The 14,478-nt window shown below is 48.9% G+C and overlaps 1 protein-coding gene across 1 annotated transcript; it reads left to right on the top strand.

Moving 5' to 3' along the window:
• Nucleotides 1-9,110: 9,110 nt before the first annotated feature.
• On the top strand, nt 9,111-11,268 carry LOC118895390 (voltage-dependent calcium channel gamma-like subunit). Its single transcript, XM_036852371.1, is given in 3 exon segments — nt 9,111-9,147; nt 10,648-11,017; nt 11,019-11,268. Coding segments are annotated over 3 exon segments (657 nt in total).
• Nucleotides 11,269-14,478: the final 3,210 nt, after the last annotated feature.

Genomic DNA, 14,478 nt, shown 5'->3' on the forward strand with positions numbered 1-14,478 from the left:
GTGTCTGTGCCCCTCCCCCTCGGCACGGGCCCCATCCCATCTGGGCCCAGTGCAGGGGCTGGGAACAGAATGTCAGGGCAGAGGGGGCTGAAGGGCCAGACCATGAGGGGCCTTGAAGGTCAGACAGAGGGGTCCTGGCTCTGTCCTCTGGGTCGTGGAGAGCCTGCAGTCTGGGGCTATAGAGGAAGGAGGGGCTTTGGAAAAAGGGAGCCTGGGGGTCAGAAAATGGGGCCCTGGAGCAGTGTCCATATGAGGGGTGATGAGGCCAGAGTCAGGGTGGAGAGGGGGCTCACGTGGGAGGCTGAGAGGCTGGTCTTTGGGCCATCTTACCAGTGCCCATCCTGAGGTCCTGCCCACCTCTGACCTGCCTCTAGGGTCCTCCTGAAGAACTTGTCACCACCTTCCACTTCTCCCTGCTGTAGACATTGGCCGCTGCTCTGGGGCCCAGGCTGTGGTGGGGAAGAGCGTGTGCTCTAAAGTCGGGCAAGCTGCCTGGATCCGCTGAACTGCAAGAGCCATGGGGCTCCTGTGGGGCTCCGGGCAAGGCCTCGCCTCTGGGCCCTGGCTCCTCATTCAGCAGATGGAAAAACGCCACCTGTACCCAGGCTGCTGTGGGGCTCAGATGAAACAGGTTACCCACTTCTGAAGGCGCACAGCGATGTGCGGGGGATGGACAGGCTCCTGGCTGGGGCCTCCTGAGCCTGGTCTTGACGTTGTGATGTCCATCCCCAGGTCATAACAGAAATTGAGGTGACTGGGGTTTGTTGGGGGCCGGGATGCAGTGGCCAGGGACGCAGCCCACTTCTAAGGAGCTTTAGGGTCATGGGGGCAGCACGGGTGCACGGGTGCGCCAAGGAGGTGCCTGCCGCAGCCCCTGCCAGGACGGTGGGAGTCGGCCAGATCAGGGGGAGCAAAACCGCCCAAGGGACAGGACGCGGCATGGGAGCAAGAGAAGGAGAGCAGGGTGTTTGAGGACCAATGAGAAACGTAGGGTGGTTGCAGGGCAGAGAGCATGTGGGGGTCAGGGGGTGGTGAGCTTGGGAGAGATGGGCTGGGCCTGAGTCACACAAGCCCTTGAGGGCCATGGTGAGGAGACCAGATACTATCCTCAGGGTAGAGGGGAGCCATGGAGGGTTTCTGAGCAGGGGAGAGGCCGTGAAGTTGTGAGCTGACCATGGGGTGGTCCTGGAGGGTTTAGAGCAGAGTAGTGACGTGGTCAGATGGTTATTTTGGAAAGATCTTCCTGGATGAAGTGGAGGGTGCAGCAGCTAGAGGCGGGTACCAGGGCCCAGGGCGGAGTGGGTGGGGGCCTGGAGTCGGGCAGAGGCCGAGGAAGCCTTCTCTCACCCTGAGACAGATCTTGTGGATGCTTTTGTCCCCTGGTAGCTTTCAGCTGAAGGAGACCTCTCCACGGAGCAGCCTGAGCTTCCTCCCCGCAACACATGAGATTTCATTTCTTTCCTTATTTCACTTTAGGGAGAAAAAGCCCACTTTGTGCTCCCGATAACCTTTTTCAAAGGTTTGTAGAAGTGGGCACTTTTATCCTACTTTTGTATCCTTGTTGCTCTGCAGTTTTTCAATTATTCATTCAACAAACATGTACTGAGCATGATTTGTGCCAGGGTCTGGGCTGGGGCAGGCCTGGCAGGGAAGGAGGCTGGAACCAGACTGAAGAGCCTGAATGCTGGGCTAAGGAGTTTCAGGTCCCAGTTTGGCTCTGAGAAGCCACCTCTTATCCCCCAGTCAGGGAGCTCTCCCTCCGTGTTTCCTCAGCCCCTGTTCTCTCTGGCGAGACAGTGGTCACACTCCTGTACCTGGTGGCGATGGGGGTGTCAGGTGTGAGGCCTGACCCACTGCCCACCCAGGGGCTAGGAAGCCCATGTGGCCTGTTTGCCGTAACCCCCTCATCCCCTGCTGCCCAGCATCATGGCTTCCACGCATCCTCCCTCCCCCATCTTTCCTCCATCACCTCCTTTCTCATTTCCTTCCTCTTTTCCTTCATATCCTCTTCTCTATCCCCTCTCTTCTCTCTCACTCTCCTTTGTCACCTCCCTTCCTTTGCCAGTCTGTGGGACAGGCTGTAGGACCCCAGCTTTTTTTGTCTGCCAGCGCTGACAGGCTGGGCTTCCCTGCTGGACTGCTAATGGGGAAGTGGCTGCCCTCATCCCCGAAGACCTGTGCTCTGTCCCTGGACACCTGTTGCCTGACACCTGCTTCCCAGCACCTGGGCTGTGGTCCCTGCATAGATACCACCAGCAGCCTCAGCCCAGCCTGCTCTGGAGCAACTTTGGACAAAGTTGTAGAACAAATATCTGGGCAGAGTGGGTGCAAGACCTGCAGATCATGTGGGGAAACAGGCAGTGTGGTGCGCTGGAAAGGGCTCTGGGCTCAGCTCCAGTTCTGTTTCCATGGCTATCTCACCACTATCTCGTCACCTGAAGTTAGGCAACTCAGTTGCTCTCTCTGGGCCTCAATTGCAGCTTCCGTAAAATGGCAATAGTAGCTGTTTTGTAAACCATAAAACATGGTGCTTTCATGAGACAAACACTGTGGTTAACCAGCAGACATTCCCAAGCCCCTTCTCCCTTTCCTGCCTCTGTCACAAAGGCGGGAAAAGTCAACTGTCATTTTGCAGCTTCCCTGAGAGTTAGAAGTGGGTACCTGAAAACATTCTAGCTAAGTAGACCCAAGTGGGGATGCTACGGAGCAATTCTAGAAAAGTTTCTGATTTTCTTTTACAAGGCACTACTCATTCCCCCTTTTCCTATTTTAACACAAATACGATGCCTGGAGCCACAGCAGCTATCTTGGGACAATGAAGCGTGAGCCTGAGGATGAGAAACCAACATGATGAGGATTGTGGTACAGAAAAATGGAAGGAGTCTAAGTCCTTGATGCACATTTGAGCTGCTGCATCAACCCTACTGTACCTGACTCCAGACTTCTGTTATGTGAGGAAAACAAACACCAATAAATTTAAGCCCCTATTAGTTGGGCATTAAGTTCCTTGCAGCTGAATGCATTTCTAAATGATATAACATGTGAGATGCTTAGTGATAATAAAAATAATAAACAGGAGAAACTTACCTCCATTCCTCAGGACTATGGGCTAGCAATAGTATAGCACCCCCCATATATATGTGTATATTTATAAATAACTGTATATTGTATATGTTTATACATACATATATGTTTAGTAGCAGGAGAAATTGTGACAAGACAGTTTTGTGTTTTTTTTCCTGCCCCTGCCCTGGACTTCAGCCCTGCTCCCATGATCTGACTAACTTGGCACCTCTGCTTTACTCTCCCTCTTTCCCATGGACACTATTATACTTTGTGATATTGTGATCAAATATATATCTGGTCTTTGCCCGTTTCTGGCACAGAGCTCCTAAAACCCTTGGAATTTCCTTAGTGATAAGAGTGAAAAAGTGGACAAGACAGTTTTTTGAGATATTAAATTTTCTCTCCTCTGCCAAACACATGGGAGAAGAAGGTTCTGGACCTCCTTGTCTTGGGGGAGGTCTGAAGAAGAGTGGGAAGCAGGAGAGAGAGGTTACCTGCAAAATATACTTCCCCTCCTGCCTTTGGTATCCAAAAGTCCAAGTTTGTTGAGCAGCTTCTGGGCAGTGGGGGAGTGGGTGGTGATGGGGGCAGCAGAGGCGCCTCCTGGACGGAGAGGAGAGAGCCCCAAAGGAACTTGATTAGGGATGGGGGTGGTTCTTCCCAGAGCCCAAAGAAGTTCTCCATGACTGGAAGAGGAGGCTGAGGGCTGTGAGTTCTATGAGCAAAGATGGGGGCACCAGTTCCTGCTGAGCTGGGGGAGCCAGGCAGAGCCCGGGGAGCAGGTGAGACCTCAAAGGGTGGAAGCACAGTTCCCTGCCCTGCCCGAGCTGCCCACCACCTCCCCCCCCCCATACCAGATCTTTCTTGCTCTGCCCACTGCCTTGCTGCTACATGCAACCCCAGGACTTTTGCACTATCCAGGAGGGGTCGTGTGTGTTGGGGAGGAAAATGAAAAATGGCTGAGGTTGAATTTCCCACCAGCCTGGCTGGATGGGGCTTTGCACAGAAAGAAAGTTGATACAGGGGGCTTCCCTGGTGGCGCAGTGGTTGAGACTCTGCCTGCCAATGCAGGGGACACGGGTTCGAGCCCTGGTCTGGGAAAATCCCACATGCCGCGGAGCAACTGGGCCCATGAGCCACAACTACTGAGCCTGCGCGTCTGGAGGCTGTGCTCCGCAACAAGAGAGGCCGCGATAGTGAGAGACCTGCGCACCACGGTGAAGAGTGGCCCCTGCTCGCCGCAACTAGAGAAAGCCCTTGCACAGAAACGAAGATGCAACACAGCCAAACATAAAGAAAAAAAAAAAGTTGATATAAAACAAATGAACAGGGCTTCCCTGGTGGTGCGGTGGTTAAGAATCCGCCTGCCAGTGCAGGGGACCTGGGTTCGATCCCTGGTCCGGGAGGATCCCACATGCCACGGAGCAACTCAGCCCGTGCGCCCCAACGATTGAGCCTATGCTCTAGAGCCCGTGAGCCACAACTACTGAGCCTGCGAGCCACAACTACTGAAGCCCACGCACCTAGAGCCTGTGCTCCGTAACAAGAGAAGCCACCGCAATGAGAAGCCTGTGCACCGCAACGAAGAGTAGCTCCCGCTCACTGCAACTAGAGAAAGCCCACGTGCAGCAAAGAAGACCCAACGCAGCCAAAAAATAAAAAATATAAAAATAAAAATAAAAATAAAACAGATATTCTGTTTCTTGCACACCTGTGAATTGAGCTTGATACCCCCTTTAAAATAACTGTAGATATAGGCTGATTTATGACAACCCCCTCCCCCCAAAAAACAGTACAGGAGTGTGAAAAGCATTCATCTTTTTCATTTTGTCAAGCAGCAGCACAGGATTCTATTGAGTGAATATTCTATCATTAATTTAACTAATCCTCAGTTAACGGGCATCCACATTGTTTTTAGTGGTTTTTTGTTTGTTTGCTTTTGTCCTTCCTACTACCAGCCGCTGTGTTTATTCTGGCAGCTTGCTGAGCTACAGGAAGAACGTGGACTCCAGAGCCAAGATCCTCTAGGTTCTTATCTCAGCTTTGCCCATGAGCTGCCCTCGCCTCTCTGGGTCTCAGTTTCCCCATCTGCAGAATGGGGATTGTACCAGCACCCACCCCATGGGATGTTGCCATGGTCAGTGAAAGCACATCTGTAAAGGGCCTGGCACCATGCTTGGCTCACCGTAGGAGACAAAGAAAGGGTGCCTCCTTCCTTTTTCTGGCTATCAGTCCTCAGGGACTGAGACAAAAGTCTAGGCCATTGAAAGAAATTAAAGATGATACCAACAGATGGAGAGATATACCATGTTCTTGGATTGGAAGAATTAATATTGTGAAAATGACTATACTACCCAAAGCAATCTACAGATTCAATGCAATCCCTATCAAATTACCAATGGCATTTTTTACGGAACTAGAACAAATCATCTTAAAATTTGTATGGAGACACAAAAGACCCCAAATAGCCAAAGTAGTCTTGAGGGAAAAAAACGGAGCTGGAGGAATCAGACTCCCTGACTTCAGACTATACTACAAAGCTACAGTAATCAAGACAATATGGTACTGGCACAAAAACAGAAACATAGATCAATGGAACAGGGTAGAAAGCCCAGAGATAAACCCACGCACCTATGGTCAACTAATCTATGACAAAGGAGGCAAAGATATACAATGGAGAAAAGACAGCCTCTTCAATAAGTGGTGTTGGGAAAACTGGACAGCTACATGTAAAAGAATGAAATTAGAACACTCCCTAACACCATATACAAAAATAAACTCAAAATGGATTCGAGACCTAAATGTAAGACCAGACACTATAAAACTCTTAGAGGAAAACATAGGAAGAACACTGACATAAATCACAGCAAGATCTTTTTTGATCCACCTCCTAGAGTAATGGAAATAAAAACAAAAATAAACAAATGGGAGCTAATGAAACTTAAAAGCTTTTGCACAGCAAAGGAAACCATAAACAAGATGAAAAGACAACTCTCAGAATGGGAGAAAATATTTGCAAATGAATCAACGGACAAAGGATTAATCTCCAAAATATATAAACAGCTCATTCAGCTCAATATTAAAGAAACAAACAACCCAATCCAAAAATGGGCGGAAGACCTAAATAGACATTTATCCAAAGAAGACATACAGATGGCCAAGAAGCACATGAAAAGATGCTCAACATCACTAATTATTAGAGAAATGCAAATCAAAACTACAATGAGGTATCACCTCACACCAGTTAGAATGGGCATCATCAGAAAATCTACAAACAACAAATGCTGGAGAGGGTGTGGAGAAAAGGGAACCCTCTAGGGCTTCCCTGGTGGCGCAGTGGTTGAGAATCTGCCTGCCAATGCAGGGGACATGGGTTCGAGCCCTGGTCTGGGAAGATCCCACATGCCGCGGAGCGACTAGGCCCGTGAGCCACAATTGCTGAGCCTGCGTGTCTGGAGCCTGTGCTCCGCAACAAGAGAGGCCGCGATAGTGAGAGGCCCGCGCACCGCGATGAAGAGTGGCCCCCGCTCACTGCAACTAGGGAAAGCCCTCGCACAGAAACGAAGACCCAACACAGCCATAAATAAATAAATAAATAAAATTTAAAAAAAAAAGGGAACCCTCTTGCACTGTTGGTGGGAATGTAAATTGATACAGCCACTATGGAGAACAGTATGGAGGTTCCTTTAAAAACTAAAAATAGATTTACCATATGATCCAGCAATCCCACTACTGGGCGTATACCCAGAGAAAACCATAATTCAAAAAGACACATGCACCCCAATGTTCATTGCAGCACTATTTATAATAGCCAGGTCATGGAAGCAACCTAAATGCCCATCGACAGAGGAATGGATAAAGAAGCTGTGGTACATATATACAATGGAATATTACTCAGCCATAAAAAGGAACGAAATTGAATCATTTGTTGAGACGTGGATGGATCTAGAGACTGTCATATAGAGTGAAGTAAGTCAGAAAGAGAAAAACAAATATCATGAACCTAGAAAAATGGTACAGATGAGCCGGTTTGCAGGGCAAAAGTTGAGACACAGATGTAGAGAACAGACATATGGGCACCAGGGGGGGAAACTGCGGTGGGGTGGGGATGGTGGTGTGCTGAATTGGGCGATTGGGATTGATATGTATACACTGATGTGTATAAAATTGATGACTAATAAGAATCTGCAGTATAAACAAACAAACAAACAAACAAAACAACTAATACTAAACTTTCATTGGGTTATTTGTATGGAAATATGTTAATATAAATGTTTCAGACATTACATGAAATTTCTAAAGATCTTATATGTTCTGGTATAATGTTATAAGTCATAATTCTAGTTATTACTTTAAAATGTATATGTCAGAAATAACTAAATTTCCTTGTCAATTGCATTATTATGAACTTTCATCAAATCTTTAACCATGGTCATTTTTAAGTCTTCTGTCATTTACAGACAGTTCTGGGTGTACTCTGATGCTTTTGCAAATATGTTCCTATAAAAGGGTTTCATCTTCAAGGAATTCATGGAAAAGACTCTGACAAGTACAGGTTTCTGGTAACTGATTGTACTGCTGAACTGAATGAATAAGCATTTTCAGAACTCTAATGAAAACCTGATGAACTCATAAAAGTGCTAACAAAAGATCAAGATGAAAAACAAAATTAATTACATGGGACTGAGTGAACTGATGAGGATGATTATAATTTTTGTGACTTTCTGTTTGAATTAAAAAAAAAATCCCACAAGGACTCAGAGGCAAATAATATACAAATCAATTTTCACTGCAAAGTAAAGGAGCTGTTACAGTGGAGGATTACTGGACTGAATGTCAATATTATGACATAGTATGAGTGTGTTTCGTGTTTGGTAATTGCAATCATTGTTCTTTTTGTTGTGGTCATCCATTTACAATGCTTGGTGTCAGGTTATCTCTTGTAAAAATAAAATACAGTGTGTGTGTGTGAAAAAAAAAAAAAAGAAAAAAGTCTAGGCCAAAAATGCGGTCACCTTAGCCTTCCCTCTACCTCCAGGGACACCTGTCCTTTGCCTCTCTGGAGGAGGATGTGAGTGACAGGTGGCAGGAGGTAGGGAGAAAAATTATAACAGGAGCCAACATTTATTGGACAGTTCCTGTGTACCGAGCCTGGAGCAAGGAACTTCAACGCCAATAGCAAGTCTATTAGTGTACAGAGAAAGAAATTCATAAGAGAAAAAGAAGATGGAGACCTTGACTCCCCAATCTGCCGTGATCCCCAGTCTAAATTAGCCTTCCCATTTCTCTGAGTTTTCTTAAAAACTCTACACTTCTCTGCATACATAGCCTTTATTACGGTGTGTGATTATGTATCTATTTGTGTGATGATCACTGTATTGTCTGACTTCCCCTGAGGTCAATGAGGGTGAGAACCTACTCTCGTTGTTTATCATTTCCCTGGTGCCTAGAACAGAGCCTGATAAACAGAAAATGCTCAATAAGAGAAAGGTTAGTTGATTGACTGATCATCTGAATGAGTATTAGTTGATTCTGGAGTAGCCATGAGAAAGCCTAGGGGACAGAGAGTTTATAGCAGAGTAGGAAGGGCCAGAGCCCTGGGCTGGGGTCAAGAGGCCTGGGTTCTGGCACTGAATGTGCAGGGTCAGAGGAAAATTCCGAGGAATGGCTTTGAAGCTGAGACCAGCAAAATAGGTGGGAATTGGGTGGTTCAAAGAGCATAGGAAGACTGACCAGGGCAGAGGACTTCATGGCAGAGGCTCTGCAGTAAGAGGACAGGACCATCCAGGAGCTGAGGAGCTCGAGCATCATGGTGAGGGGTCAAGTGGTGGAGGTGGGGAGGTTCCGGCTATGGAGTTCAGAGGTCACAGACTGCTGACCGGAATGCATATCTGGTTTGGCCCTTGTTATATGTTTAAAACAACAAGAACCTCAACGAAGATTATGGTGCCTCGCTCTGGAGCACACCTTCCGTCTACCTCAGCTTCCCCTGCTCCTGCTCAGCATCCCCCTGCTGCTTCATCTTTTAAGTGACCTGCCTGACCATGAAGACATCTGAGTTGCAGCTTGATGCAGGGCCAGGTAGGCTGTGGAAAGGGCACTGGGAAGGCCTGAGACCTGCCCACCCTCTTCTGAAATGCCTCCAGGGCTGCAGGCTTGGTCTATCTTAGCCCTTCTCTGTTCTGTTTCCCAAAGGGTGCTTTGCTGGTGAGGTCCTGGCTTGTGAGGGTGGAAGGGCCCTTGTGGGGGGGTGGGTACTCTATGGTGGTCAGATCCTGAGCTGGAGTCCAGAAGGTTTTGTTCCCGTCCTGGCCCCTCCACTTGCTTCACCTCTCTGAGCCTCAGCTTCCTTGCCTGTGACAGGGGTGATAAGAGTCCCTACCCCACAGGCTTAGGGTAGTTGTTTGACTTTGACTATGAGCAATTCAGGACAACCCACTCGCTTATGCATTTGTTCAACACGCCAGGGTGTGAAAGTTTAGTCAACTGTACAGTTTAAAGACAACACAGGCCACAAGACCACTGTCACTTCTGACACCAATTGCAGGTTCAGGGGTTTCCAAAACTGCCCTTAAGTTTGATCGTTCACTAGAAGAACTCACAGAACTCAGTGAAAGCTATTCTACTCACAGTTACAGTTTATTACAGGGAAATGACAGAGTAAAACCAGCCAAGAGAAGACAGGAATAGAGTGGAGTCTGGGGACACATCAGCTGCTGAGCTTCCACTGTCCTGTCCACGTGAAGTCAGGGTGTGTTCATTTCCCTGCATCCATGAGCGACAATATGCACAGAGCACTGCCAACAAGGGCAGCTCACCTGAGCCTCTGGCATTCAGAGTTTTGATTGGGCCTCCACTGGGTAGGCATGATTGATTGATTTATTGATTGATGACTGATTGGTCAATGGATACTGTGTGACCCAAAACCCGCATCCTAAGTCATGCGGTTGGTCTTTCTGGTATGGCCAGCCCCCATCCTAAATCACATTGTTACTGAGCGGAGCGGTGTGAGGGAGCCGGGCAGGAGCACACGGCCAAGCCCCCGCACAGGATGACAGCCCTCGGTAGCGTGCAGAGTGATGCAAGGTGTTTGTTTGAAGAGCTGACCCCGGGACTTCCCTGGTGGCGCAGTGGTTAAGAGTCCGCCTGCCAATGCAGGGGACACGGGTTCGAGCCCTGGTCTGGGAAGATCCCACATGCCGCGGAGCAACTAAGTCCGTGTGCCACTACTGAGCCTGCGCTCTAGAGCCCACGAGCCACAACTGCTGAGCCCACGTGCCACAACTACTGAAGCCCGTGCACCTGGAGCCTGTGCTCCGCAACAAGAGAAGCCACCGCAATGAGAATTCCGCACACCACCACGAAGAATAGCCCCGGCTCGCAGCAACTGGAGAAAGCCCGCATGCAGCAATGAAGACGCAACACAGCCAAAAATAAATAAACAAATAAAAATTAAAAAAAAAAAGAGCTTACCCCTTCCCACCTCTCTCCTCAGGCATGAGGCTCTGCAAAGGGAAGTCAGCACCCTGGCAGGACCACTGCCCTGTGGGTGAGCTTCCTTTAGTGGACGTATCCCACCAGCTCGCCTCATCTCCCGACTGGACGGTCCTTGCAGGCTTTGCCTGCAAGCCCAGAGGCTGCTGGCCCAAAGGAGGCCCCACCGGTCCTTCTCTGAATCCTTCATCCGGGCCCTCATCATCTTGTGTGCCCCTCTGTCTGTGGTCCTCTCCTCCATCTCCATCTGGGATGACCACTGGCTCCTGGCCGACAACTGCCTCTTCCGGCTGTGGTGCTTCTGCACCGCCTCCAACCAGACTGGGCTGCACTGTCTCCAAGACCTGAGTCAGGCCCACGTGCCCAGGCTGGCCTCAGGCATGGCCGTGGCCCACAGCATGGCCACCTTGGCCGTGGGGGTTGCCATCTTGGTCCTGGAGCTCCTCATGGTGTCCCAGGTGTGAGGACCCCCATTCATGGTGCGAGTGGGCCATGGGCTCCGCCCTCTTCCTTGTCCCGTTCATCCTCTCCTTCGGGGGCCTCCTGAGCTTCCTGATCCTTCTCAGGAACCAGGTCATGCTCATTGGCCTCACCCTGATGTTCTGGGGCAAGTTCACGGCCTCCTTCCTCTTTTTCCTGAACGCCATCAACCGCATCACCCACTTCAACAGCGTCACCCATCCGTGGGGCTTGCCTACAAAATTTTAGGCCCCCCTCTGAGAATATCGAATGCTGCCAGAAAGTGTGGCCAAGATGGCACTTTTCCAACGTGTGACATTAAAACTGCCACCTCTTAGCCTTTGGCTGGTTGGGCCAGTGGCCCAGGGGCCTCTGCAGCTGGTCCCACAACCCTGGGGTGCAGCTGGCTCCGTGCCACCAGCTGCACCGGCTTAGCCAAGTTATTAGGATGTAGATTTTACAAGAAGAAACATATTTTTAAGAAAAATCACATTGTTGCTATCTGGCTAGTCCCAGACCCCCCCAGGCAAACAAAGATTACCATCCAGAAGGTGAGAGCAAAGCTCAGACCTCTTTTTGGCAAGGTTAAGTTTTATTTTATTTTTCCAGCCTCACTGAGATATAATTGACACATAACATTGTGTCGGTTCAAGGTGTATGTGTCAATTTGATACATTTATAAATTGTAAAATGTTTACCACCATAGTATTAGCTACCACCTGCATCCCATCACATAGTTACCATTTCTTTTTTATGGGGAGAACACTTAAGATCTACTCTCTTAGTAACATTCAAGGATATGATACAGTATTATTAGCTACAATTACCAAGCTGTGTATTAGATCCCCAAATTTGTTAATCTTATAACTGGGAGTTTGTACCCTTTGACCAATACCTCCCCACCCCCAGCCCCTGGTAACCATTAAATTCTTTATTACATACAAGGTCAGCCTGGAAAAGAGACGTGACTTCTGCATCTTAGAAGATTCAAGAAGAGCCACCTTGCCTCTACGCACACTTATAGTCTGAGCAGCCTGGAGCCGGTAGGTTGACTTAGAATAAACAGAGCTACCACTTATTGAAGATTTCCTACGTGCACGGGCTCAACCGTTTCCGTGCATTATCTCACCTAACCTTCCCACCTTTTCCACAAGGAAGAAATATGCATGGCCTCATTTTATCTATGAGAAAACCAAGGCAAGGAGAGGTTTATCACTCACCCACCACACACAGCTGGTAAGGGGCTGAGTCTAGGATTTGGACACAGGTCTAGGTGACATCTAAGTCCACACCCTCTGCTACCTGCCTCCTATATTCTAAGATCACGGGGTTCGATTCCATTGTGAAAATTAATGAAAGAAGGGAAACCTCACTAAAATGGAGTCGGAAGCCAAAACGGGGAGCTCTCATAAGGGTACCTCTCCATCAATACTGATCCCCAATGGGAAGAGACATACCTTGCATCTCCAGCAGGAAATGAACTACTTTACTACCTGCAGCAGGAGGAAGAAAGGTTTTCTCCTCCACTGAAAACAGCTGGGCCAATGAGAGACTGACACAACTCAGCCAATGAAAAGCCACTATTCTTTGAACTCCCAGGTTCCTCCAATGGACTTCTTGTTTATAACAGCCCCTCCCAAATTCCCCTTCTCTATAAAAGTTTCCTCTCCTTCCCTTTACCTGACTTGTCCGTGGTTTACCATAGTTGCAATTCTTTGCTGCTTCCCAATAAACCCATTTTGCTGGTAAAGTAACTGACTGTTTTGTTGTTTCAGATTAACCAAATATATTGAGTTCAAATTCTGGGCTCAGCCACTTACGGGCTGTGTGACCTTGGTCAGGTCAGGGATCCTCTCTGAGTCTCAGTTTCCTTATTGACAGCAGTTAGGATGCCCCCTCAGTGCCCCCTCCCTCCCTTTGGCCTCCTGACTCTGTCGAGATTATTCACCTGACTCGCCCACAAGGCTAGGGACTGCTGGAGGGAAGAATCGCGACCTATGTGTTCATCCAGCTCCCACCGCCACCTGCCACGCTGCCTGGCTCAGAGGAGGCGTCTGTAAATGCTTGCTGTTATTGAAGTACATTGGAGAGTGCCCCGGAAAGACCAGACACGAATCCTGCTGAGCAGGGGAAGGGCTGTGCAGCCAGGCATCCTCGTGGCTGGGTGCCCAGGGCTGGAGGATCCCTCAGGTGACCCTCCCTGGGAACCTGGTCGCACCTCAAGTGGAAAACACAGACCTTAACCCCCAGGGACCTGGCTGGGTTTAGGCCAATGTGTCGACTTGCAGTGTGGCCTTAGGCGAGGACATAACTCCTTTGGCTTTGCTTTTCCCATTAGTAAAATAAGGAAGTAGGACTAAACCATTGGACAGTTAAAGCCTGTTCTCCTATCTCGGCTGAAAGGCCCTCAGGACCTCTGGTCCGGGTCCTCACAGAGGAAATGTCTGTGATGGTCTTTTTGAGAATTGCCTCCTTCTCTCTGGTCTTGATGGCCTGTTCCTCCTCCTACTGTGCCCCGTCACACACACGCACGCACGCATGCATACGAGGCACACACACGCATACACACGGTGATGCACACAATGGACTGTCACTCAATCTCCAGCCACCCCTCCTCTCTGGACCTGCCTTAGTGCAGGAACTAGAAAGCTGAAAACACTTCTCAGACGCCCTTTCACTTAGAGCTAGAGTTCTGCATGTGACTTAGCTTCAGACAATTGGAGACACTTACATGACCTTTGGAAGGTGGAAGTGAGTTTCCGCAGACAAGCATTGTCTGCAGATGTTTGTTTTTTTTCCTGTGGCCATTTCCAGCGTGTGGGCACCAGGTTCAGGTGGGGTGAGAGGTGGGGCTGGGCTGTGCAGATGCTGGTGGTGAGTCTGCTGGGAGCGCCCATCCACTGTGACAGGCAGTGGTGGCACCCGGGGCTCCCTGATCCTGGTGGCTTCAGCACGGGTGGTGAGGGTCTGGAGCCAGGGGCAGCTCTCTTGAAATACTCAGGTCTCCTGATTGTTTATAATACATAACACTCTGTAATGGATTCCTTTCTGTTTAGCTAGAATACTTACTTTCTGTTCTCTGCACCTAAATCCTTCAAGTCTTAGCTCAGCTATCCTGACCCCCAAGCTAGACCGAGTCCTCTGTTAGGTGCTTCCCATTCTCCAGTTACACCTGATATTCGACCAATGTCTATTCTCTCAGAGCCTGGACGAATTCACATCCTCTCATCAGATATTTAATGGGCATGTGTAGGCTCTGTTCTTGGTGCTGGAGATAACAGCCCTTCATAGTGTGAAAATTAATAAAGGAAATCTCACTGCAATGAAGTCCGGAGGCCAGAAGAGGAAGCTCTCAAAGTACCACTCCAGGTCAATTACAGACCCCAACAGAATGATATTCAACAGGGAAGAATCATCAATTACAAGCCCCAACAGGAAAAGATGTACCTTGCATCTCCT

The sequence above is a fragment of the Balaenoptera musculus genome, chromosome 1 (assembly GCF_009873245.2).
Source record: "Balaenoptera musculus isolate JJ_BM4_2016_0621 chromosome 1, mBalMus1.pri.v3, whole genome shotgun sequence".
Taxonomy (NCBI): domain Eukaryota; kingdom Metazoa; phylum Chordata; class Mammalia; order Artiodactyla; family Balaenopteridae; genus Balaenoptera; species Balaenoptera musculus.